Below are 23,897 nucleotides of genomic sequence, written 5' to 3'. Positions count from 1 at the left end.
TAGATATTGCCTATTGGGGCAGATTGTGGTGGGGTAGCATTGATCCAACACTGCCGACGTATATGTCGTAGTGTAAGATGGTTGCCCCGTGGAATTAGTATAACCTTGATATCACTTGTAGAACCATGAAAATATCAGTGACTATACAATGAGATGATATGATACAAGTTTAGTTGCCTATTGCCCGGAGCAGGTTCATGGAGTAAGAAAACAAGATATCAGCGCGATGGGTATAGGTGGGGGAGCATGGTAGATAAAGAGCACAAGCAGGACGTGGAATACGTTATCCCCAATAACCACACATCTATATTACTTTATTCAACAAGAATAGATAACCGCCAAGCAATCAGCACACAGCATTGATCCGACGGAACCGATTTCAGTGACGCTCGGACAACCACATGGATTGATGTAAATCTTCCCGGCCAATGAAGACTTATGCGTCAGCCTCATGCGTAAGTCAGTGACATCAAATTCTCCTAAACGAATTGACTAGTTCAACCCACTTTGATTCCTTATCAATATGTCTGCTCTTTGTATACCAGAAATTTTTGTGTGCCCAACGCCTACCCTCGGATATCCTCGGTTGGGATCGGTCGCAGCCACATTACCGAGCGGCTCGCCGTCGCACGAGCCACAACGCCGAGAGTATCCGCTGTCAAGTTTCGATGGTTTTATCCAGGGCAAGCATCATGATTGGCTCCACGGCATCAGGAACGGAGTTGTGGCTGATGGATCAGAGCTAAGGGAAGTATCCGTAACGGCGCGCGGAAAAAGATGGATCGGGGAGACAAGGCATTGTTGGTGTCTCGGGCTCGGGATGGGTATGGTGCCATGGCCAGAAGGTGATGGAACGGGTATGAAAACCCTGATGGTGGGTGTTTCTAGTATGATAATGGGTCCCTTAGTGAAGTGGGTTCTTTTTTTTCTCTCTTGCTTGCTGGCTAGTTAGTAGTATGGGGCTCTTTAGTCACTGATACTTATATCTGGTGGTTGCCATGTCTCTCCCGAAGATGATTGTGAGAAAAGAGTGTGTTGCTTTTACTCGGTCTGCAGGGTGCAGTGCTATCGGCAAACCATGGAGCACGTAACCGAACACGCCAAAGAAATCTCTCCGATTCATACCTCCGATAGTGAGGATTATTCCGATGAACATCCCGATCATCCCGACTCCCTGGAACTCGCTCGCATCAACACATACCGTCTGCAGCAACGTGCTACGGTAGGATCCACGAGAGGTCCTGAGCCTCGCCAGGAATGGCTGCCCATGGGTGCTGGGAAAGAGTATCCGCCTTCGCTTCCTGATCCAGAGAAATATGTCGTCGAGTTCGATGGTGCAGATGATCCTCTGCATCCTTGGAACTGGTCTATTATTCGGAGGTGAGTGGAAGTGGGAGTTGGAATACGTTTTACCGATATAAAGTACTCATCTCTCATCGCTTATAGAACTGTCCTAGTCACCATCCTCTGCTATTGTACCTTCGCAACAGCCTTTACCAGCGCCGTCTTCTCTGCAGCAGTCAACGCCGTGAGTGAGGAATTCCATGTCGGTCGAGAAGTCAGTACCCTCGGAGTCACGCTGTATGTTCTCGGGTTCGCTGCCGGACCGACTATTTGGGCACCCGCCTCTGAACTCATCGGACGACGCTGGCCGTTGTCCATTGGACTCTTTGGATGTGGTATCTTCACCATTGCCTCTGCCACCGGGAAAGATATCCAGACCATCATGATCAGTCGCTTCTTCGCCGGTCTCTTTGCCGCCAGTCCCGTCTCGCTTGTCCCCGCCGTCTTTGCCGACCTGTTCAGCGCAGCGCACCGTGGAGTTGTCATGTCGATCTTTTGCATGGCTGTGTTCATCGGCCCGTTTGCTGCGCCATTCGTGGGTGGATTCATTGCCGCGAGCCCGTTGGGATGGCGTTGGACCATGTACATCTCGTCAATCATGGTCTTCCTTGCCTTTGTGCTGGTGTTCTTCTTCCTGGATGAGTCGTATGCCCCTGTGATCCTGGTCCGCAAGGCTGCTGTCCTCCGCCGACAGACCCGTAACTGGGGCATCCACGCCAAGCAGGACGAGGTGGAAGTCGACATCAAGGAACTAGTCCGGAATAACTTCACTCGTCCGTTGTCAATGCTCATCACGGAGCCGATCCTGCTTCTCATCTCTCTGTATATCTCTTTCGTGTATGGCCTTATCTATGCCCTTCTTGGTGCGTACCCGGTCGTCTTCGATGACGTGTATGGAATGAGCGCAGGGGTGGGAGGACTCGCATTCATCGGTCTTATCCTGGGAGAGCTGATTGGAGGTGTCTTTATCCTCTGTCTGCAGGGATCATATAAGCGCAAGCTGGCGGCGAATGGGGGCAAGCCTATTCCTGAATGGCGTCTTCCGGCTGCGATTGTTGGCGCTGTTGCGTTTGCTATTGGCATGTTCTGGTGGGTAGTCCGATTTGTTAAATACTATGGTAGACGATACTGACCACAACAGGTTCGGTTGGACTGGGTACACGAACCAGATCCACTGGATGGCTCCGACAGCAGCTGGTATTCTGATCGGATTTGGCATTCTGTGCATCTTCCTGCAGTGCTTCAACTATATCGTTGACTGCTATCCCACTCTGTAAGTAACCTCCTGCAACTCATGGTATAGGATGACATAGGACTAATGCGAGACAGGGCTGCATCCACCATTGCGGCAAACACTATTCTCCGGTCGGCCGTGGGCTGCGTCTTCCCGTTATTCTCGCGGCAAATGATGGTCAATTTAGGCGTGCAGTGGGCAGGCACTCTGCTGGGATGTATTGCTGCCATTATGATCCCTATGCCCGTTGCGTTTATGATCTTTGGGCCCTGGATCCGTCAGCGAAGTAAGCTGGCTGCGTCACCGGCTCGTGATATGGAAAAGACCAGTAATGCTTAATGTTGTTACGAATAAAGATCTGTACATAGAATAGACTAATTATGTTTATGTGTTCATCCGAAGCTGTATTTTGTGCCTCGGGAGGAAGTATCTAGCTCCCTTGGTTTGATCTTGACGCTGGTCAGTCTAGCAGAGTTCTCTTCTGCCTCGTATTGAGGCAGTTTGTTCGAATTATAATAGTTTCTTGGGATCTCACTAGTAGCTAGGAGTGTCGGGTATGGGGTTGACTCGAGGTGAGCAAGTGTCCTTCGTCAAAACTTGCTCGCCATGCTGCACTGTTCTTCTTGCCCTTCTTGGACCTGGATTAGTTCTTCCACCATGTAACTTGAGCACCGGTGTGGGTGGGTTTTCAATGCTGCCCGCCGGGGTTCCCTGCAATACCACACCGGCATAGCCGTCGGGAAAACAGGCTTCTCCCCGGGCCAACCCTGCTCGGGGGGAGAGGGAGGGACCCTAGCCAGCTCGCCATCAATTTCTCCCTTACCAACCTGCAGGGTAAGAAATAAGACTATAGTGCGGTTCCCTGCCATTTGCCAATACCAATCTTATTGCAAAATCACAAGATCCGGTAACCACAAGCATCGGTTGTATCTCGGTGAAATCCAAGCCCAGGATGCACCGCTTTGCTGGCGCCTAGTCGGGAACGGTCCCTAACTCGCTGAGAGGGCCTCTCAACCGAAGTACTAGTTGTAACTATGTAGGGGGTCCTGGGGATAGCCCCGGATCCCCTGTCCGATAGCCTAGGCGCCATTAATTTGACCAAAGTACGGACGGCTACAGTCTCGCCTCTGGGGGCATGCCTTTCTAGCTTCCGACTGAGAAGGCTTATCTCGTCTCTGCCCTCCAGCACCCCCTAAGACCACGGAGCAAGAGTCGCAAGTCAACCACCACAGTTTGGCGTCTGCCCCAAAACTCCTACTACTCATGGCTCCCCAACTATCCGAGTTGCCCCCAGAGTGTGAGCCACTATTACCGCCGAGTGGACCGTCTGATTGTGACCAGCCTACTGCCAGAGTCCCCCGCCTACGAGCAGACCCCCAGCGTTTTCTCCTACCACTCATCTTTGCCTCAGTGGTAGCAGCTGATTTCGGAAATTATCTTTCATATGCTCCTCATATCGCCATTTTCGAATCCATCATATGTCGTCGGTTTGGTGCAGACAGTCATGCTCTGGAAGTAGGCGCGGGATGCAAGTCGCCGGAGGTGCAAGCGGAACTAGCCCTTGTCAACGGGTGGAAAGACATGTTTGACCAGCTACCAGGGATCCTGTTGGCCCTGCCCTATGGTTTTCTGGCTGACCGAGTTGGACGGAAACCCATCCTCTTGTTCAGTCTTACCGGCCTGCTAATGGAGGAACTGGCCATCCGGGTGGTATGCTGGTGCAATACCGTTCTCCCGCTTCGGACTGTCTGGGTGACCCCGATCTTTCAACTTGTGGGCTGGGGCCCTCAGCTATCAACGGCCATGGCCTATGCCATGATTACTGATCTGGTGCCTGTTAGCAACCGGTTTGCAATCCACCAGCGGGATTAGATTTCTATGGACTTGCTAACCGAACCACTAGTGCCTCTGTTTTTTTCCTCATGGCTGCCGCAGTCCTACTAGGAGAGATCCTGGCCACCCCCCTCAGTGCCTTCTTGATGTCCTGGAGCCCGTGGGTTCCCTCGCTACTTGGTGTAGCGATCCAGTCACTGGGTCTCCTGGGGACGACATTTCTGCCCGAGACAAATCCTCAGAAAACATTACACGCGGAAGAAAGGGAGGGTGAAGGCAACCACAACGATGCGACTGCTCATTTTGCCCCGACCCGAGATTCCCCGGGTCGTCTCTTGACGACCACGCTACGCAAGCTGTGGGATCAGGCCAGAAGTTTCACCGTCAACGCACGGTGCCTCAACCTAATTTGCATCGTATGCTCCTTCCTTCTAGCCAGTATTGGTCGTCAGGCATTACAGTTGATCATTCAATATGCTTCGAGACGCTTCTCCTGGAGTATCGCGGGGGCCAGCTACCTCATCACGGTCAAGGGCCTCATCAACCTCCTCACTCTTCTGGTTTTGTTGCCAAAACTGTCGGACTGGTTGCATAGACACATGTCATTTTCCCCGGTTCTCACTGACCTTCGAGTCGTGCAGTGGAGTGCATGGATTCTAACCCTGGGGATGGCGCTGATGGCCATCGCAAGCCAGCCGCCGCTGTATGTATTCGGAGTGTGTCTACTTGCATTTGGTTGGGGGTTTTACTCAGCGCTTAGAAGCTTGGCTACAGCTCTGGTTCTGCCATCTCAGGTTGGTGTACTAAACACGGCCATTGGTCTATCACAGAGTATCGGGTCAATGGTCTCAGGGCCTATCCTGGCGGCTGCGTTTCAACGCGGGGTGCACCAGGACGGATTTTGGATGGGCTTACCTTATCTTCTAGCTGCTGTTTTGTTTTTCTTTGCCAGCTGTCTGACCTCTGTTGTTCGCATTATCGATGAGGGACCCATACCATAGGCGATACGCGGGATACACAGTACTACATAGTTCGTAACATGTTTCCTAGCTAAGATCTCCAGTCAATTTACATTGCAAACTCACGCCTCTCATGGGAAAATAATTATCAACTTCTTTTCAACCCCTTACTCAGTCAACGACGCGACGTATCGTTGCTAGTCTGTATTGTCCTTGCTCCCTCCATCCACACAAATCAAACATTTTGCCGTGTCAGTAGTATTCAGCTCCTAAAACCTTGAGTTCTTCCATTTTCTATATTTCTATCGCTCAGCCTCATTCGTTCCCCAAACTTCATCAAGATAATTGGGGCCGGCACCATTGCCAACGCAATAAAGGCCAGTAGACTATTCCCCCATCCAAGCCCCATGGTGTTATACATTCGGTGCCCTCCAAGAGGCAACAGTGCACCCACTAAACTCCTCAGTAAGTTGCTCGCTGCGAGGGCTGATGCCGAATGTACTGGAAATGCATTTACCAGATAGATCTGCACAGGCTGGAAAATGCCCATCATACCAAAGCCAAACACGCCGAGACCCACCAAAGGCACAACTGGAAATACCCCGGCCTGTAGTGACCAGCCGTACCACAGGAGACCGATTGGTGTCAGAAGGCTAGCTGGTATCATGGGCCATAACCAGCTTTCTGGTGGCAGTGTTTCGTCTGGCGCATTTAGTCTTCCTTTCTTTCTCTCGGTAACCTTATCAGATGCGTAACCGATGGAGAAGATTCCTGGTTCAGGGATGATCAATATTGATCTTAACAAGGTTCCTTGTCTACAATACGACAGGATGCACAGAGTCTACAAGTGCACCAAGAATTGAGAGGCTGGGGTGAACCGGTTGAGAGAAGGGGTAGCAGAAGTGAATGCTTGGCGTAGGAAGGAAACAAGGTTTCATCATATTTTCCTAATCCAACGATAGCAAGGAACGCCCACAAACCTAGACCATATTTAGACTACTGGGGTTGCTTTGAGTCACAGTAGCGTAAACTAATGCGTATGGAGAGGAGTTTCTCTCTATTATGGTTAACTCTAATGTGCTCTGTATGAAAGTCTACCCCGTACCTCTCTGAATTTGGCTACGGCTCGTTCGTCTGCCAATACATCTTATAGGTCAGAAATGTGAAATATCATCCTTACATAATGACAGTTAGGGTGGGTATAGGACAGAATGAGAGGGCATAGAGCGATGCCCAATTCTCTGGAACATTTCCTATACGGAGTAAACATAATGCGGCTGCGTTTGTCGCCTCCTATATAATAGTCAGTTAATACAACGCTAGGGCTTTGACTTCCGTACGTTCAGACTGATGTTGACTTTAGAACATGTTGGTTAGAAAGGTCCAGTCGCTACAATTTGGTACTAACATTGATGGGTACTTGTTCAAGGCGTGAAATTTACTTCTCCAAGTGAGCTGTGTCTATAGCCGCTGGTCTATCGATCGAGGTTCTTTTTCAAAAGGACTTTAAGGCAAGTTAACTGGCTCCAAACCCCCGCCGAGGGCATGGGCATGAGGGTGAAGATTATAACAGGACATCTATGCCCGTTGCGTTTATGAACTCTGGGCCGTAAGTAGTTTTTCCTCCGACACGGTCGTAATGATGTCTGTTTGATCTCCCATGTGGCGAGTGTACCAAATTTTATTGGTATGTTCCTATTTCGGCAATCGGTTCGGATCATCATGGCCATGTGAGTCAAAGAAGCTGGGAGGTGGTAGAGTTTGTGGTGGTCGTCAGCTGCAGGAGACGGAAATATATATCCACCAAGGTCATCATAAACTACCACTTGAGTGATAAGCAGTTCAAACCACTCCGCTGTCTCAGCCACTGATTTATGACGAAATTGGCTGTCCGAAGAGTAAGAGTAGTAAATGAGGATGCATAGATCAATCGTGAATGGGATCCCCCTCCGAAGTGGTTGCTGAATTGAGATGGTCAGCGTGCATGGGACACGGCAGAGAAAGACTGACGGGATCCACTTTGGCTTGCAAAGGCTGATCCTTCTCGCTTCCAATCCATTAAATTCATGCGCTGGCCGACTTTAGCTCCCCCACATACGATGATGATCAGAGTGGCCGGGATTGCTGATTGGAAGGCAGAAAGAACACCTAAATTGCGCCTCAACACAAGCCCCCCGCTAGTCTAGATAACACAGAGTCAAATGTCGATTTTAAACCACCTCCCCCACTTGGATGGGGAGCTCAGTTCTTCTATTTCTGTGTCACTCTGCTCCTCTATTGCGAGTGAACCCATCCATCGGTTATCTTCATCATCGCTGTTAACGGAATCACTGCAATCATGCCTCCATTCGAGAAGTTGAGGAAAATGCATAGCCCTTTCCCGGGCTCTTTTCGCAGTAGGTTTCTTCCCCCTCTCTATCATCGCACAGCGACATTGGCTCTGAATTCTGGACTTGGCACAAGAGACGGTGACTGACCAACGCCTCATGCAGGTGAATGTAACAAAGCCGCCCGGATTCTAGATGCCTTTACGAACCCATTGAACCCGGATGGCCGCGACAGTCTCATTCCCCCAAAAGTCCTCGGAGCTGCCAAGGCAAGTGGCATTACAACGGTCGCAAATAATCCTTCCTCGATTGACTGACCAGCCAAGGGCAGGGCTTCGCAATTTTCTCCGTCTCGAAGCTGGGCATCGTTGGATCTGTACGAATGGGCTCGGGCATTTTAATCGCGCGCCTCGAGGACGGCGACTGGTCTGCACCTTCAGCCATCCTGACAGCCGGAGTCGGAGTAGGATCGCAGCTGGGCGTGGAGGTGACCAATTTCGTCTTCGTCCTCAACACAACCAGCGCCGTTCGCACATTTGCCCAGCTGGGGAGTTTGTCTCTGGGCAAGACGGCTTCATTTGCCATGGGCCCATCGGGGAGATTTGGCGAAGTCAACGGAGTGGTCAGTGCCGGTGGGATGGCGGGCATCTTTGTCTACGGCCATAATCAAGGTTTCTTTGGTGGCTTCAGTACTGAAGGGAGCATGATATTCGAACGCCGCGGCGCAAACCAGAAGTTATATGGGAAGAAGATCAAGGCGCGCGATTTAATCGAGGGCCAGTTCCCACCCCCCGAGGAGGCGGACGAGTTGATGAACGTCCTACGCTCCGATCTGTTCGCGCCTCGACCGGAATTGTACGCTACCTCTTCTGCTTCCACCAAAGGTTCCATTTCTTCCGGACGGCCATCGCAGTCGTCTGCCGGCACAGACATTCAAAAAAAGCCAATTGAGATGTCTGCTGATGAGATCGTCCAATTGCCCGCCGAACTACCCGCCGAATTCATCGCTGAGCTCCCAGCAGAGGTGGTGCCGGACATCTACTACGACAAATCGGTCGGCTCGTCGGAGACGCTGCTGCCTGAGTTGCCATCCGAGACAGCCTCGGTGCGTCCAGCAAAGAGTTGATTGTGTCGGAGGATAGGGACAGTATTTCTGCGAATAGTCCGGAAAGTCGATTTAACTCCAAGTGGGCATCACCTAGATGTTTCCATGCTCGAAACGCAAGGACTGACTTTACAGCACGGTCGGGGCTGAAGAACCTACGGTGAAAAGTCACGGCTGGTCCCATTATGACCTCTCCTCACGGCAGCAAGTGCCTTTGACGATTCGGAAACGACCGGGAAAGGGCCAAAATCGCGCAGCTGGCTGTTGTTGTTGGTGTTGGAAGGTCTGTAAAACAAACCACGTCTTCTTTAAGGACACACAAGGGTGGCCGTACCGAGGAATCTAGCTCGGGCTGAGATAGCGAGTGGGGAGGTTGGTGGAGCATGAAACTGGCACAGAGAGCGATCGAGACAAACTGCATTATTATTAGCATCGTATCTAGCAGAGGAAATAATCAAAGCCATATGATTGCGGGGTGCGGAGTAGGTAGAGCCCAGTGATGAATGCTGCATGGATTGAATCCAGGACGTCAGTGAGGATCTGCTGACGCGACCGGGTGTTTCTTCTACTTTCCGTCTGTGTCTCGGACCGCGCCCGATCGCTCTTCCTCTCCCGCCTCCTGTTCTGCCAACAATCCATGTTAAATCTTGAGGGGATGGCGATGTCGCAAGATGGATGATTTATCCCGCCCGGCGCAAGCAACTGCATCATCCAAGACCACGTATCCCCGTAGCTGCATCCCCTGCAACCGCAGAAAGCTCCGATGCGACCGGAAGTTTCCCTGCGGCCGGTGTGTGAAGGGCGGCGAGCAATGTGTCTTTCCGGGTCCCAAGCGAGCGCCCCGACAGCTCAAACGGCCTCCCATCGCGGAGGTGTTGGCCCAGCTGCGACAGCTGGAGCAAGAGGTCCAGCTCCTGCGCGCTCAAGCTCAGCAACCCGCGGAGGCTGGAGCGTCTCCACTCGGCCATCCTCTGGAGGAGGCCGCTGGCCCACTGGAACCAGGCCAGCGGGAAGGCAGGCTAGTTGTCAAGGAAGGTAAGAGTCGCTATGTGGGGGATGCTCCCTCGGCTGTGCTGGGGGACAAGGTTAGAACTCTCTCCTCGTTTAATACTTGTTCTTCTCCCAACAAGAGCCCTGACGGGTGTGTTCGTGACTATTCTAGATCCGAGAACTACATGATATCTGTGATGCATCATCTTCCGAGGATGAACTGGAGACCCCGGAGACATCCGGCTTGCACTTCGCCAGTAGCCTCGGGGGCAACTGGCGGGATCACAGTTTACGGGACACCTATCTGCAGCCAGATCAGATGCAGCGCTTATGGCAAGTCTATCAAAACAATGTGGCACCGTTACTCGCCGTTCTACATGTACCTTCCGTGGAGATCATGGTAAGTGAAGAATCCGAGAACATCAATCCGGACCCTGCCCGCGAAGCACTCATTCTCGCCGTCTGCTTCGCTGCCATCGTAACCATACCCCCAGACCAGTGCATGGCGTTGGTGGGTATGGATTGCGAAAAGGCCATCCAGAGCTATCAGCTCGCCGTGGACCAGGCGTTGGTACGAGCCAACTTCATCAAGTCCCAGAATATCTGCGTCTTGCAAGCTGCGGTGATCTTCTTGCTCTGTCTCCGTTGGAGAGGCGATGCGAGACTCGTCTGGGCGGCGTCTGCCGTTGTGGTTCGCGTGGCTCAGGGACAGGGCATTCATCGCGACGGTCAAAGCCTTGGACTCAGCCCATTTGACTCGGAGATGCGACGTCGCTTATGGTGGCACATCTGTCTTCTGGATATGGTGTGCTCGGAGGACCAAGGAACCGACACCCAAATCCAGCCAGGCATGTTTGACACTCGTCTCCCCCATAACATTGACGGGGCAGATCTGGACCCATCCATGACCGAGCTGCCACCGGAGAAGACTGGTGCCACCGATATCACCCTCCTTATAATCCAGTGCGACATCATCTCGGAACTTAACTGGCCGAATCGGCGTAACGGTGGTGCAAGAGATGCACAATCCACCGCTGATCGGGAACCGCTCGTTACCACCGTAGCGAACCGTCTGGAAGATCGCTTTTTGCAACACTTGGACATCAACATCCCAATCCAATGGGTCTATGCCATGATTATCCGGTTGACCCTGTCGAAGCTGTGGCTATACGCCCATTACAACAAAATGGCCAGCCATGAGTCTCGATCCGGATGGACCCAAGCCGCCTGCGATGATGCCTTTCAAGCGGCGGTCGAAACAATCAAATTCACCATTCTGCTACATACCAACGAGAGTACTTCGCAATGGGCGTGGCTGTGCAAGACCTATAAGCAGTGGCACACGGTCGCGTTCATCCTCGCGGAGCTGTGCAACCGCCCTATCACGGCCGAGACCGACCATGCCTGGCAGGTGGTGACGGAGATCCAGCGGCAATGGGAACAAGATGGCTCGCCCCAGAGTGTCATGCTCCGAAAGCCTCTCAAGCGTTTGATGCAACGGACGGCATCGACCAGGGCGGCCAAGATGGGGATATCGCCAGGCTCCTCGCTGGGCACGGAGATTAAGGATGATGATAGCTTCGGGTCGGGTTTGATGTCCTTTGATACAAACACTGTGCCAGGTATGGATATCTCGCAGGTTTCCCTGGGTCAAGGTTCTCTTCCCCCTGATGTGTATTCGTTGGGGATGGCTGGTTTTGGTGTCTCGGGCATGGAGTGGCTGTGGGAGCCATTGCTGTGACGGTCGGGCTCCCGACCGAGGTTGTCTTTGGACAAAGTGTTTGGTCGGCGTAAATCAAATGTAAGAAATAACTCGAGACATAAAGACCAGGACCATTTCTGTACAGAGAAATTTACCGTCTATGTAGTTTATGGTGATAAAAGAAAGCGGTCCTGAAACATGGCGACCGTGTACATCTCTAGATGTGTCACGGTCGGGGCGGCGATCCCCCCTCGGGATTGAAATCAAACCCGACCCTCGCCCTCTTTTAGTCAGGAATGGATGCCCTTTTGACTAACCTCGGGGCCACGCAAGGCCGATTTACGAGGTGGTTTATGTCATTCACCCCTCTACGCAGTTGAAGTCGAACGAGATGTGTAAGAGATGTGTAAAAGACCTAGTAGATGCCAGCAGCCCATCATAGTCAGCTGCTGTGGGTGGTCCGACAGACATATAATGGAAGCCCGCCCCGGGCCAAACTCCCCCAGCATCATTACTCCACTATCAGTACTACTTCAACAGATTAGAAAGCAGCAAAAGCTCTGAATACTACTACTATTTACTTCGCAAGCAAAATGTCTAAGATCATCACTGTCTTCGGTGCCACCGGCCAGCAGGGCGGATCCGTCATCCGCACCATCCTCAACGACCCGGAACTGTCCATGCAGTTCAAGATTCGCGGTATCACTCGCGATGCCAGCAAGCCAGAAGCCCAAGCTTTGGCTAAGCGGGGAGTTGAAATCAGAAATGCAAGTCTTATCTTTCATCCTGCCTTGAATCCCACTCTAACAGACCATCTAGGCGGACCTGAACTCTAAAGAATCAATCCGGAATGCCCTCGAGGGTAGCCACTCTGTCTTCCTAGTCACCATCCCCGCCTGGGGTGTTCCTGGCTCCGGTGCAGAATTGGTTCACGGGAAGAATGTCGCCGACGTGGCTAAGGAGTTGGATGTTCAGCACTTGATTTACTCCTCTCTGCTTAATGTGACAGAGACAACAGCCGGACGTCTTAAGAATGTCCATCACTTCGACCACAAGGCCCAGGTGGAGCAGTATATTCGCTCGCTGGGAGTGCCGGCGACTTTTGTCTTGCCGGGCTATTTCATGACCAATTATACAGCTGTCGGTCTGTTGCGGAAGGGCGAGAACGGGGTCTGGACTGTTGCGTATCCTGTTGGGAAGGAGGCCAAGTTTCCGTTGATTGATATTGCGGCTGATATGGGTATGTCGTCTTTAACTTTTTCATTCTCTTAGTGTCCTGGCTAACGCATAATGCAGGCAAATATGTCGCTGCATCTTTGAAGAACCGGTCCGAGACACTCGGTGCTCAGATCCTAGTGGCGGAAGACTACTACACGCCTACTCGCATCCTGGAAGAGTTTGAACAGGTGACGGGACAGAAGACGCAGTTTGTTCAGGTGGATTCCGAAACGTACAAGTCTTTCATCCCGGGCCCCATGGGTCTGGAAATGCTGGAGAATCACCTCTTCATTGGAAATCCGGGTTACTTCAATGGTCGCAGTCTCAACGAGAGTAAGAATTTAGTGGCGAAGGCCGGGTACAAGCTCACCAGCTGGAAGGAGTTCCTCCAGCAGAACAAGGCTTCGTTTGCTTAGTCTACCGGTTTTGGTTCTTTCGGGTTGGTCAGAGCTCCGCGGTCTGGTTGTTGTACTTATTCAGAACGGGATTAGCCTGATTCTTGCGTGAGCATATGCCTTAATTAGAATAAATGTGTGGGATTGGAATAGTTCAGATCATTTTCATCGGTTGTTTGAGCGACAAATCTCGTAATTTGGACAGCTGGTGGCGATAGTGGGGATACTTGAAGCCGGTGCCGGATGTCGTCTAGCCTGATACCTACAATTTGAGTACTGCACCTGCATCGTTATCGGAGATGATCTTCTAGACCTCAACGTCAGCAGCTTCATTGGTCTGCTTGGCGACGAACGGCCTGCATCAGACCAATTGAGCGGGGCGGGCTATACAGAGCACGCCTTCACATCCCGCCTTGATGCCATGCCTGCAGGTCACCGATAAGACGTGGTTGAACGCACTTTTTTTTTTTTTTCCCACAGTCCCGATGTTGCTTGCTTTTTATATCCATTCTGCATCCGAGTATACTGTCGATTCTTTTATGGTAATTTGTCGACATTGAAGAGTTCAACTGAAATGGAGACACCCGAGGATAGCAACAAAGGCCCGATCGATAGGGTCTCATCTGTGAACGAGCACGTATCGGTTGAGATCCGACCGGAGGATGAGAGGGCACTGGTATTGTTTTTACCACGCAACATCGTAGATGTGCTCAATAGCTGACCAATCTCAGGTATGGAGGCTCGATTGCTTCTTCCTTGTCGTGGGGTTCCTGGGATATGCGTTCAAGTACCTGGATCAAACGAACATTGTTAGTATCCGCAACGATCTGATAAAGGATATGCACTCATGCTTGGCAGAGCAATGCCTATGTTTCCGGTATGGAGACAGATCTTGAGCTCTATGGGAATGAATACAATTATTTCACGACCTTCTTCAAGTAAGTCGTCACCCCTGCTTATCGCTAATGCTGACTCCATCAGTATCGGGTACATGATTATGCTTTATCCCTCGTGCATCATCATTTCTCACATCGGGCCATCGATATGGCTGCCAGCGTGCGAGGTGAGTTCTTTCTGCGCGGAGAGGATCTATGGTTGACCAACAAGGATAGGTGTTGTGGGGTATCCTTACCTGCTGCTTATCCACAGTCACGTCTGCTAAGCAGGTATTTCCCCGAGCTTGTGGATATGTCTCGGCATAGCTAATTGGCTAGGTGTATGGCTTGCGTTTCCTTATTGGCTTCTTCGAAGGTGCGACGTGGCCTGGCTACTTTACCATTATCAGGTACGTCTCGGAATGCTCTCTGCAAGTTGTGAATACGACTAATGACAATGATCAAAGCCAATGGTATCTCCCCCATGAGATGGCCTTGCGTATGAGCCTATATAACATGGCCCAGCCAGTTGGGGCTATGCTTTCTGGCGCCATGCAGGGCGCAATGTCTACCAACCTGGAAGGTGTTATGGGGCGAAGTGGCTGGCGATGGGCTTTCATAATAAACGTATGTCTCGATTTATTGTATGCCCGTGTTCATATGACTGAACGAGAAATATTTTGGATAGGGCGTTTGCACAATCTTCATCGCTTTATTAGCCTTCATCATATTACCTGGCTTTGTGAGAAACCCCAACTCTTCTGATGGGATACCTGCTAATGGGCATAGCCTGAAAGGCAAAACCCATTGTCGAAGATCTATCTCAGGCCACAGCATATTAGTAAGTAGAGATCAAAGGAGGTATCAAACGATTGGCTAACCGGATGCAGAGACTGCTATCGCACGCACACGCCGCGTGGGCCGGAAACCGCAGATCGGCATCCAAGTCAAAAGCTTTCTGCGCTGTTTCAGATTCTGGCATCTATGGCTGTTCGCCAGTATGACTCCACCTCGCGCTATCCTAAAGTCAATAGCTAACATTGTTCCAGTTGCTTGGGCCATCGGCACCGGCACAACGCCAACGAGCTACTTCAACCTCTGGCTCAAGTCGTTGAAGAACCCTGATGGAACCGCCAAATAGTATGTATTTCACCCCATTGTCTGCATCTAGGGCTAATTTGGTGTAGCTCTGTGGCTATGCTCGATTACCTTCCGATCGCTGGTCAAGCCATCCAACTTGTTGCTGAGATCTTTTTCAGCGGTTTCAGTGACTATTTCGGAGTCAGACTGCCGTTCCTTCTCTTGCATGCGGTAAGTCACACCGGAGAAGTCACTTGTTGGTACTGACCAAGTACTAGGTAATCAACATTGTATCTCTGATTATCCTGACGATACAACCGAGCAATGAGCACGCATATATGGCTGGGTGGTATATGGATTATGTCGGAGCGTAAGCCTCCCCTATCCGATAGGCACAGGAAACTCAGCTGACGTCTACTGTTTAGGGTCTCGACAATGCTTTTGTGTGCGTGGGCATCTGCCCATCTGGAGACGGAGCCGCAAGTCCGCACCGTCTTGTTTGCTACCGGAACTCTCTTCTCGTACTTATTGAGTGCCTTCCTTCCCATAGCTGCATACCCAGCATCGGAAGCTCCTCACTGGCGCATTGGAGCAAAGCTATACCTCGGCCTTTCGTGCTTGGCAGCGGTGTTGTTTGTTTGCATCCATTTTGCCTTCAAATGGGAAGAACAGAAGAAGGCCAAGACACGTCGGGTTGAGGATTGGAATGTGACTGCAGACGAGGATAGGGTCAGTGAAGGGACGGTAGTTTAGTGGTAGCATGCACATTCAGAATAGCTGGATAAACCAGCTTGTGACCGGCGTGGCAGCCTAGAAGTTGACATGTCAATGACGACGCCTATCGATCCTTGGCCCCTGGAACATTAACCACTCACGCGGACCGCCATGGCTATTTTCTTCGGCTTTCGGCGTTTAAATATAGCTGCGAGAGACTATCTCCAGTCTACAGAGCTTGGCCAGTCATATCGCTACTTTACACGTAGTAGCTTAATGCTTAACGCCGATTTCCGACTCTTGAGCTTTCCCCGCAAATGCAAATCTATCCATTAACACACTTTCTTCTGTTATGACTTGATAAAAGCATCCATGATCTCAAAAAATGTTCGCAATGTCGCCATCGATACCAAATTTGCATCATTGCCTTGATCATACTTTAGACCCTACGAATTTCCCTCAGAGCAAGAGCAATCCCTTCAATGTAGCTACGGGATAGTTGCAACGTCCTCGGGATGATGGCCGACGACGACACTGTTAAAGGCTTGGCCGTTGAGGCAGAAAGCTCCCGGACCGATGATACCGAGTTGACTCCACAGGAGCAGCGACGGGTTATCCGTCGGGTCGACGCCCGATTGATTGTTATGCTGGGGTTCCTGCACACCGTGTCGCTGATTGACCGGGGGAACCTGTCTACTGCAGCGGTTGCGGGAATGGAGAAGGAATTGCACCTCCAGGGCAATCAATATGTGAGGTTGTCATTGCTCAAAACCATCTCAATACTAACAGGATCGTGCAGAATGTCATTGCTGTCGTGTTCTTTCCTCCCTACATCTGTCTGCAGATGCTTGGTCCAGTACTTATTCGCAAGCTGGGCCCGAAGCTCTTCCTAGCGGGCATCTGCTTTATCTGGGGTGTTAGCATGGTAAGCAATATTCCCTAGACGCTCCTCCTGGACAAGAGCTAACATGTTAGATGTGCGGTGGCTTCGTCCATAACTGGGCCCAGCTAGCTGGCATCCGAATCATTATCGGAGCCTTAGAAGCAGGGTTCTTCCCCGCTGCTGTCTACTTGATTGCTACCTGGTACACCCGCTATCAGATGCAGAAGCGATTTGCCATCTTCTACCTTCTCGGCTGTGTAGCCTCAGCATTTACCGGCTTTCTATCTTATGGTATCACCTTCATGGTACGCACGCCCCCTTCTCCATCGTTTCTCTACTAATACTTACCTTGATTAGAACGGACTAGGCGGCCTCACAGCCTGGCGCTGGATCTTCGTCATCCAAGGCCTCATCACCTGCACCCTTGCAGCCATAAGTTACTTCGTACTGATTAATTTCCCGGACCGCATGCGATCAAGCAAGAGTCGATTCCTCTCGCACCGGGAATACGACTTCATCACTGACCAGATCAACGCCGACCGCGGCGACGTCAGACTTGAACCGTTTAATCTTAAGAAGTACCTTGTCGCTGCGCTGGATATCAATATTTGGGGGTTTGGACTGGTCTATTTCTGTACCACGACCACCGCTTACTCGATCGCATATTTCCTGCCTCTCATCTATAGAGAGGGGATGGGATTCTCAATGGGAGCGTCATTGTGTCTTTTCGCTCCGCCGTACGTGGCTGCGGGGATTACCATGTTCGCGACATCCTGGATTGGGGATAAATACCGGATACGAGGGCCGATTATTGTTTTCAACGCGATGCTGGCTTTGATTGGGCTGCCGTTGATGGTCAGTTTCCCTCCATATTAAGGGCATAGTAGGCATCGCTGACAGGATTAGACCTTCACAAAGGGCAACGGGCCCCGACTGGTTGGGTGTTTCCTTACTACGATGGGAGCCAACTCGAATGTTCCCGCTGCTATGGCATATCAGGTAGGATCTTACCTTGGGACTAAGCTATACCATCAATGCTGATTCCCTCCAGGCCAACAACGTCCGCGGCCAGTGGAAGCGAGCAGCCTGCAGCGCCATCTTCGTCGGTCTCGGTGCATCGGGAGGCATGGTTGGGTCTCTGGTCTTTCGGTCCCAGGATGCCCCAGAGTACCGGCCGGGGATGCTTACATGTATTGGGATGCAGGCTGCCGCAATAGTGTTGGTGGGGTTGTTGACGATTCGGTTGTATCTGCGCAATTGTCGGGTTGATCGGGGAGAGTTGGTTATTGGGGATCTGCCGGGGTTTCGGTATACTTATTAGCTTGTCTACAGGCCACGTAGCAGGGAGATTAAAGGAATGTTGTTTCTCTGTTCCATGCAAAAGAAATAACTGATATTATGCTCGACAAAGAAATTGAACTTTATATGATAGCGAACCAGGTCGCTCTATAAATCTCTAGTCGTCTAATGCAATGCATGTGTGCTTAACCATCCAGATATGCATTCAAAAACCCCTTCACCGTCCGTTTGATCCACAACCCCGGTCTGAACCCCTGCGACCACCCCCGTCCGGTATAGTTCGCTTCGCGGACCTTCCAAAACAATGAACCCTGTCATCATCATTAGCTACATTTCTCGCTCCAATCAAGGGAAGATAAAGGCATACATCGTAAACTCCCCGCACATCTTCCTTCCAGACTTTGCCATCTTTCTCAATGAGCAACCATGTGGTGCCCCATTCGAAAACTGCAGCTCCCCACTACACATCTTTATCAGCTACCGTTAAAACACCAGAGTTACTCTAGATGGGGGCATGCATACACCAAATGGATCAGCCGCGCACCGATTTCCATGCATCATATCAAACAACTCGCGGAGTGTCAATGCCCCGTCACCATCACGGTCATATTTGGCGAACATATTCTCGAACGATTGAGGAACAAAGCGTCCTTCGGGGTCATAGGTATTGCTATCGGAGCCATGCTATTCATTAATTTTCATTAGCCATCGTCCTCTATAAAAGCCTTGAATCCTGCCTACAGGAGTGTAGGTATGTACCTTAGCTTTATGAACCGCATCCACATATACCCTAAACCACGGATCCGGGAGAAACGAATGCGCTAGACGAGTCGGATAGGAAAAGTTGAGGTTGATGATCAAAACAGCCAGGAAGGAAAACAGAATATTGAATCCTAGCTCGCGAAAGCCGATATATGTGTCCCAGGGGTAGATTTGGCCGTCGCGGTCGCGGTCCCAGAAGAGGACATGTTGCTGGAGGGGGGTCTTCACCATCAATTCATCATAATGTCAGTGGCATGTTTTCAATCTATTGGCTTGGTGGTAGGACGTACGAAGTCACTAAATTGCTTGGTGTAGCTCTCATCCCCATCTGGCCGGTCAATTGACGCGGTGGTGTTGGCCCGCGGGACACCGGGTTTCTCAATGTAGTCGTTCGTATAGCGGGCTGGCTCGCGGGCCGCAGTGACGGGGCATTCGGGGGCGGTGGTGGAGAAGTCGACGCTGATCGAGGGCGGGCGGATAGGTTTGTCGAAGTTGGGCAGTTGCGTTTCGGAGAAGGAGACTTTGCGAGGCATTTTGGTGGTTATGCAATGGTCAATTGAGTCGATGGTTCTTAGGAGGTAAAATGTAAATAGAACAGGGAGTAGAAGAGTCAGTTGTTGGTAATGGGAGACGGCTGATTAGAGTATTGGAGATTCGTCGAGTCGTTAGGGTTGGTTGTTGGTGGGTGGTGATGGCGTCACTGGTCCGGGAGTCATGGTGAGGTCATTGGTGGTGCTATTGATAGTCCATCATCCACCATCGGCGAATTAGCGGGGGCTTATTGCCACTGAGAATGTCATGATTGCCCTGCTTATCAGCTACGTACTTCGCACATTTCAACAAAGAATGTGGGGGGACTAGCTGGGAAATCTCCCGCCGAGATTGGGGGGATATATTTTCCGCCACGCTCTGCTCATGTGCTCGAGGACCGCCATGACCGGGTAGCTGAAATGTATCCTAAGAGGCTACCACTACTATGCGTAGGGTTTCATGAAGTCTAATCTAGCTGCGTAAGAGGTCGTGCTGTGACTACAGATGAATGGGATACGCACGTCTACGGGAGGTTTAATAGTCTACCCACAAACACAATGGCCTTCTCCGGTATCTCCACGCCCCGCCTGCTATGTTCACGCAAGCTGGTCTAGACTATCCATCTTCCACCACCCCGGAAAATCGACGATAAACCCGGTTTCGTAGAGAGTCGAGGTCATTGGCTCCATTGTCTAGATCCCAATTTGAACTCTATCTGGCTGTCGCACAACTTAATTCTTGCGTCTGCCGTTATGTCATCATGATGCCTCCGGGGTATATTGTGAACATAAACCCGCACTGGAATGCCCATTTTGCGCATAGAGGGGAGGGTTAGTCTTATCTGGCACGACCCTGCCATGTTGTATAAACTGAGCTTTCGCAGCTTCGCCTGCCATCCTGCCAGTAAACGTGCCTCTTTCAAACGAGTTAATTATCAACTTCTGTATACGGTCGCCTCATACTCAACTTCTGCCCCCCCTCCAAAGTCACGCAAACTAGCCACCATGTCCAGCCCCACCCATTGGATGAACACCTCTGGCGAGACGGACCCCGTCTGGGTTCACTCCATGCCGTATTCCAAGTATCCCAAGTTTCCATCGCTGAATGAGAACGTCGAAACGGAAGTCTGCATTGTCGGCGCAGGCATTGCAGGTATCTCCATTGCCTATGAACTGGTCAATCGCGGGAAGCGAGTTACCATGATCGAGGCCCGCAATGTCCTGTCGGGAGAAAGTGGCCGGACTAGTGGCCACTTGTCCAATGCCTTGGATGATGGATATGTTGAGATCCAAAAGAAGCATGGTACGCAGGGGGCTAAAGCAGCCGCCGAGAGTCATACCTGGGCGCTCAAGCGAGTCGGGGAGATTTCCAGATCGCTTGGAATCGAGTGCGAGTACCGTACACTTCCGGGTTACGAGATCTCCCAGTACCCCCGCGGCGACGCAAACCATGAAAAGGAGGTCGCTAGCCTGAAGAAGGAAGCCGAGCTGGCGAAGCAGCTTGGTCTTCCTGCCTCCTACCGCGATGGGCTCACTGTCAAGGGATGGGACGGCAGCATCGACCAGCGGGACGGTGCCATTTTTGCAGACCAGGCCACATTCCATCCGACCAAGTATTTTGTCGGGGTACTCGACTGGCTGCAGAAGCAGCCAAACTTTCAATGCTATACGCACACGCGCATGATGTCATCCAGCGAGAGCGGCCTGGTGCAAGTGACAACCGCAGATGGCTACACCATTACGGCCAAAGATATGGTTGAGGCGACATGTGTGCCGCTCCAGAAATTGAGTGTCATTGCCGAGATGGAGTACATGCGAACGTACTGCATTGCCATCCGTGTTCCCAAGGGCTCGATCGAGGACTGCCTACTCTATGACGAGGCGGAAGCGTACAAGTACGTCCGATTCACCGAGTGCGACGAGAAGGACGACTACCTGGTAGTCGGAGGATGTGATCATAAGGTCGGCCAGGAGCACACTAGTGGTCGCTTCGAGGAACTCGAGACCTGGGTCCGTGAACGCTTCACCAAGGCCGGGACAGTCGACTATAAGTGGAGCGGACAGATTTTTGAGCCTGTCGATTACATGGCATTCATCGGAAAGAACCAGGGCTTGAACCATACCTATATTGTCACTGGAGACAGCGGCAATGGTCTCACGCACGGCGTACTTGCTGGCAAACTCATTGCGGACGAGATTACGGGCATTGACAATCCATGGGCCAGCCTGTATAACCCCCATCGGCTGTCCAGCATCGTCAAATCACTACCCAGTATGCTGCAGCATGATGTTCAGATTAACGCCCAGTACAAGCGCTGGATGAAGTCCGACATTAAGGATATCGAGGATCTGGCCGTCGGCTCCGGAGGCGTCATCAAGGAGGGTCTGACGAACCCCGTGGCCGTGTACAAAGACGAGCAAGGTAAGGCGCATAAGTTCAGCGCTGTCTGTCCGCATATGAAGGGGGTGTTGAACTGGAACGACACCGAGAAGAGCTGGGATTGTCCCGTACATGGTAGTCGGTTCAGCTGCGATGGGGTTTGCGTGGAGGGACCGTCCAAGGCGAACTTGAAGCCCATGGACTCGTTCGCTCAGAAGGAGCAGCGGGCGCAGCAAGCCATTTAGGCAACGGGAATGTTCTCTGTAGTTTATTTATGGGTATCTGGCGTGTATCATACGGAAAATAAAGAGTTCTAAACCGGAATCTCTCCGGACCCAGTCGAAAAGTTGGATTGTAGAGATTTAAACGTTCGAGTTCCACTGGAGATCAGCCGGTAGTTGCCTCTTTCGGCCATGGGTGCGAGTACGAGGGGCGTCTTACCAAAAACGGCATACGCAACGAAAACGAGGAGCACCCGGTAGGGCAGATCTTGATACCCCAGCCACGGATCTCCAATCTGAGGTTCAGGGACAGAGGCACTATCATCTCTCGTATATCGCGACCGTTGCCATATTGGTAACTGGACGAAATGGAAGGCAACAATAATGGCCCTCCATAAAAGCAGGGCCTCGCTCCCTGCACCGATGCAATTTCATCAACTCCAGCTCTTCTCTGTTGCACACCAGCCATGGCATTCACTCTCTACTACTACACCCCCTCTGCTGCGGCAGCAGGAATCTTTGTTGTTCTGTTCGGCATCAGCACTGTATTGCACTTTCTGCAGCTGGTTCGGACGCGAACGTGGTTCATGATCCCTTTCTTCATTGGAGGAATCTGTCAGTCACCCAACCCCGACCATGCAGGACTACTACTGACATGATGCTTCATCTTCAGTGGAAACAATCGGATATGTTGGCCGTCTGCTGTCATCGCTTGAAAGCCCCAACTACAGCACAGGCTCGTATGCCATGCAAAGCGCCCTGATTCTCATCGCTCCCGCCTTCCTGGCTGCCAGTATTTACATGACCCTCGGTCGCATCATTCGAATGGTGCAGGCCGAACACTACTCGGTGTTCAGGTTGAACTGGGTGACCAAGATCTTTGTTGCGGGCGACGTTCTTTCCTTTCTGATGCAGGCCTCTGGTGCGTATATTCCTGTCTTCGAATCTTGTCTGGCAGCATCGCTAAGAACAGTAGGCGCTGGTCTCATGGTCAGCAACTCTAGCGATCCATCCTCGGGCGAGCACATTATTATTGGCGGTCTCTTTGTTCAGATTATCTTCTTCGGCTTCTTCATTATCACCGCGCTCATCTTCCAAATGCGACTAGCGAAGGCTCCCACCGGCACTTCCGTTGAATTATCGCACATCTGGCGTCGCCACATGAACGCTCTCTACATCTCCAGTGTCCTGATCTTCGTCCGTTCCATTGTCCGTGTGGTGGAGTACCTGCAGGGATATGACGGCTATCTCATGAAGCATGAGGTTTTCATTTATGTCTTCGATGCGTTGCTGATGTTCCTGGCGATGGAGATACTCCAATTCATCCATCCCAGCCAAGTCAACTGCTATCTGGGGCGTGGAGACCGTTATTCTGACAAAGTGATCAAGACGCAAAAGTTCATGTCTGTGCCGGTGGAAATGGAGGTTTCGTCCGTTTGAATGACTTGCATTATTATCCCTTGTGATGTATGTTATGATTGTCATGGTTACTGGCGTTCACTGTCTCATTATTCACCGTGTTTGTCAATCTCTTCATAATAGCTGTTTTGTTCTCACATTATTATATCTCATCGATTCATCGTCACAAAGGTGTTGGAACTTACCCGCTCATCGCGAAATAATAGCTGTCGTTCTTTAGCTAGAGTGAAGACAAATATACCTTTTCCCAACGCCCCAATACCGTGCTGCGCTGGTTCTGCGCCTGAATCACTAGAATAGACTTGATGCGCGCCAGTCTCCGTTCCGCAAAGGGCAACATGGGATCCCGACGGCCCCCAGTTTTGGCCCCATCGGATGACCATGCATGGCAACCGCATTGTTCCGAGTCAGGGGCAGCTTAAGGATCACAAGCTTTCTTACCACTTCTAGGCAGTCCGAGGTTCTGGAATTTGAAGGAGTCTAGGGAGACCCCGTGTTAGTGATATTGGGTTTTCTCTCTCTCAACACAAAGTGGCAGTAAGCAATGTGTACTGTCCTCTATGGAAGCGCCCAGTATATGGACCCTGTAAAATGCATCCATTTATTAACAACAGCCACAGGCTGGTT

The 23,897-nt window shown here is 51.3% G+C and overlaps 11 protein-coding genes across 11 annotated transcripts; 9 read left to right on the top strand and 2 right to left on the bottom strand.

Annotated features, from left to right (window-relative positions):
• Window positions 1–1,078: 1,078 nt before the first annotated feature.
• BDQ94DRAFT_174016 (MFS transporter) lies at window positions 1,079–2,917 on the top strand (the record flags this gene model as incomplete). The annotated part of the gene is made up of 4 exons (XM_026772256.1): window positions 1,079–1,380; window positions 1,447–2,433; window positions 2,486–2,617; window positions 2,674–2,917. 4 exons carry the CDS (start codon window positions 1,079–1,081, stop codon window positions 2,915–2,917), a joined length of 1,665 nt encoding a protein of 554 aa, XP_026622249.1.
• Window positions 2,918–3,746: 829 nt separating this feature from the next.
• Window positions 3,747–5,507, top strand: BDQ94DRAFT_150819 (MFS transporter). Its single transcript, XM_026767651.1, has 2 exons — window positions 3,747–4,425; window positions 4,482–5,507. The coding sequence occupies exons 1-2, from the start codon at window positions 3,842–3,844 to the stop codon at window positions 5,410–5,412; spliced, it is 1,515 nt and encodes a 504-aa protein (XP_026622248.1). The 5' UTR covers window positions 3,747–3,841; the 3' UTR covers window positions 5,413–5,507.
• Window positions 5,508–7,486: 1,979 nt separating this feature from the next.
• Window positions 7,487–9,365, top strand: BDQ94DRAFT_150816 (DUF500-domain-containing protein). The gene has a single exon (XM_026767650.1). The coding sequence runs from the start codon at window positions 8,080–8,082 to the stop codon at window positions 8,821–8,823; it is 744 nt and encodes a 247-aa protein (XP_026622247.1). The 5' UTR covers window positions 7,487–8,079; the 3' UTR covers window positions 8,824–9,365.
• BDQ94DRAFT_86366 (uncharacterized protein) lies at window positions 8,912–9,365 on the bottom strand. Its single transcript, XM_026776718.1, has one exon. It carries the CDS (start codon window positions 9,233–9,235, stop codon window positions 8,999–9,001), a length of 237 nt encoding a protein of 78 aa, XP_026622246.1. The 5' UTR covers window positions 9,236–9,365; the 3' UTR covers window positions 8,912–8,998.
• Window positions 9,366–9,376: 11 nt separating this feature from the next.
• Window positions 9,377–11,760, top strand: BDQ94DRAFT_150815 (transcription factor domain-containing protein). The gene is made up of 2 exons (XM_026767649.1): window positions 9,377–9,887; window positions 9,965–11,760. The coding sequence occupies exons 1-2, from the start codon at window positions 9,474–9,476 to the stop codon at window positions 11,531–11,533; spliced, it is 1,983 nt and encodes a 660-aa protein (XP_026622245.1). The 5' UTR covers window positions 9,377–9,473; the 3' UTR covers window positions 11,534–11,760.
• A 410-nt stretch (window positions 11,761–12,170) lies between these two features.
• Window positions 12,171–13,250, top strand: BDQ94DRAFT_150813 (NmrA/HSCARG family protein). The gene is made up of 3 exons (XM_026767648.1): window positions 12,171–12,261; window positions 12,314–12,734; window positions 12,791–13,250. The coding sequence occupies exons 1-3, from the start codon at window positions 12,175–12,177 to the stop codon at window positions 13,126–13,128; spliced, it is 846 nt and encodes a 281-aa protein (XP_026622244.1). The 5' UTR covers window positions 12,171–12,174; the 3' UTR covers window positions 13,129–13,250.
• A 431-nt stretch (window positions 13,251–13,681) lies between these two features.
• Window positions 13,682–15,815, top strand: BDQ94DRAFT_162186 (MFS general substrate transporter; the record flags this gene model as incomplete). The annotated part of the gene is made up of 14 exons (XM_026769501.1): window positions 13,682–13,783; window positions 13,839–13,916; window positions 13,966–14,045; window positions 14,089–14,170; window positions 14,220–14,273; window positions 14,322–14,392; window positions 14,450–14,609; window positions 14,671–14,724; window positions 14,772–14,823; window positions 14,873–14,980; window positions 15,032–15,122; window positions 15,170–15,293; window positions 15,341–15,432; window positions 15,488–15,815. The coding sequence occupies 14 exons, from the start codon at window positions 13,682–13,684 to the stop codon at window positions 15,813–15,815; spliced, it is 1,476 nt and encodes a 491-aa protein (XP_026622243.1).
• Window positions 15,816–16,294: 479 nt separating this feature from the next.
• BDQ94DRAFT_174010 (MFS general substrate transporter) lies at window positions 16,295–17,980 on the top strand (the record flags this gene model as incomplete). The annotated part of the gene is made up of 6 exons (XM_026772255.1): window positions 16,295–16,525; window positions 16,576–16,701; window positions 16,752–16,964; window positions 17,017–17,514; window positions 17,566–17,658; window positions 17,711–17,980. The coding sequence occupies 6 exons, from the start codon at window positions 16,295–16,297 to the stop codon at window positions 17,978–17,980; spliced, it is 1,431 nt and encodes a 476-aa protein (XP_026622242.1).
• Window positions 17,981–18,113: 133 nt separating this feature from the next.
• BDQ94DRAFT_182477 (caleosin family protein) lies at window positions 18,114–19,408 on the bottom strand. Its single transcript, XM_026774159.1, has 5 exons — window positions 19,011–19,408; window positions 18,718–18,942; window positions 18,481–18,642; window positions 18,326–18,418; window positions 18,114–18,269 (listed from the first exon to the last, which is right to left on the bottom strand). Exons 1-5 carry the CDS (start codon window positions 19,251–19,253, stop codon window positions 18,144–18,146), a joined length of 849 nt encoding a protein of 282 aa, XP_026622241.1. The 5' UTR covers window positions 19,254–19,408; the 3' UTR covers window positions 18,114–18,143.
• Window positions 19,409–20,108: 700 nt separating this feature from the next.
• On the top strand, window positions 20,109–21,960 carry BDQ94DRAFT_182473 (FAD-dependent oxidoreductase; the record flags this gene model as incomplete). Its single annotated transcript, XM_026774158.1, has 1 exon — window positions 20,109–21,960. The coding sequence occupies one exon, from the start codon at window positions 20,109–20,111 to the stop codon at window positions 21,873–21,875; it is 1,767 nt and encodes a 588-aa protein (XP_026622240.1). The 3' UTR covers window positions 21,876–21,960.
• A 358-nt stretch (window positions 21,961–22,318) lies between these two features.
• On the top strand, window positions 22,319–23,291 carry BDQ94DRAFT_182472 (RTA1 domain-containing protein; the record flags this gene model as incomplete). Its single annotated transcript, XM_026774157.1, has 3 exons — window positions 22,319–22,466; window positions 22,525–22,773; window positions 22,828–23,291. The coding sequence occupies 3 exons, from the start codon at window positions 22,319–22,321 to the stop codon at window positions 23,289–23,291; spliced, it is 861 nt and encodes a 286-aa protein (XP_026622239.1).
• Window positions 23,292–23,897: the final 606 nt, after the last annotated feature.

This window comes from Aspergillus welwitschiae (genome assembly GCF_003344945.1).
Source record: "Aspergillus welwitschiae strain CBS 139.54b unplaced genomic scaffold BDQ94scaffold_38, whole genome shotgun sequence".
Lineage (NCBI taxonomy): Eukaryota > Fungi > Ascomycota > Eurotiomycetes > Eurotiales > Aspergillaceae > Aspergillus > Aspergillus welwitschiae.
This window is presented reverse-complemented; position numbering and strand designations above follow the sequence as displayed.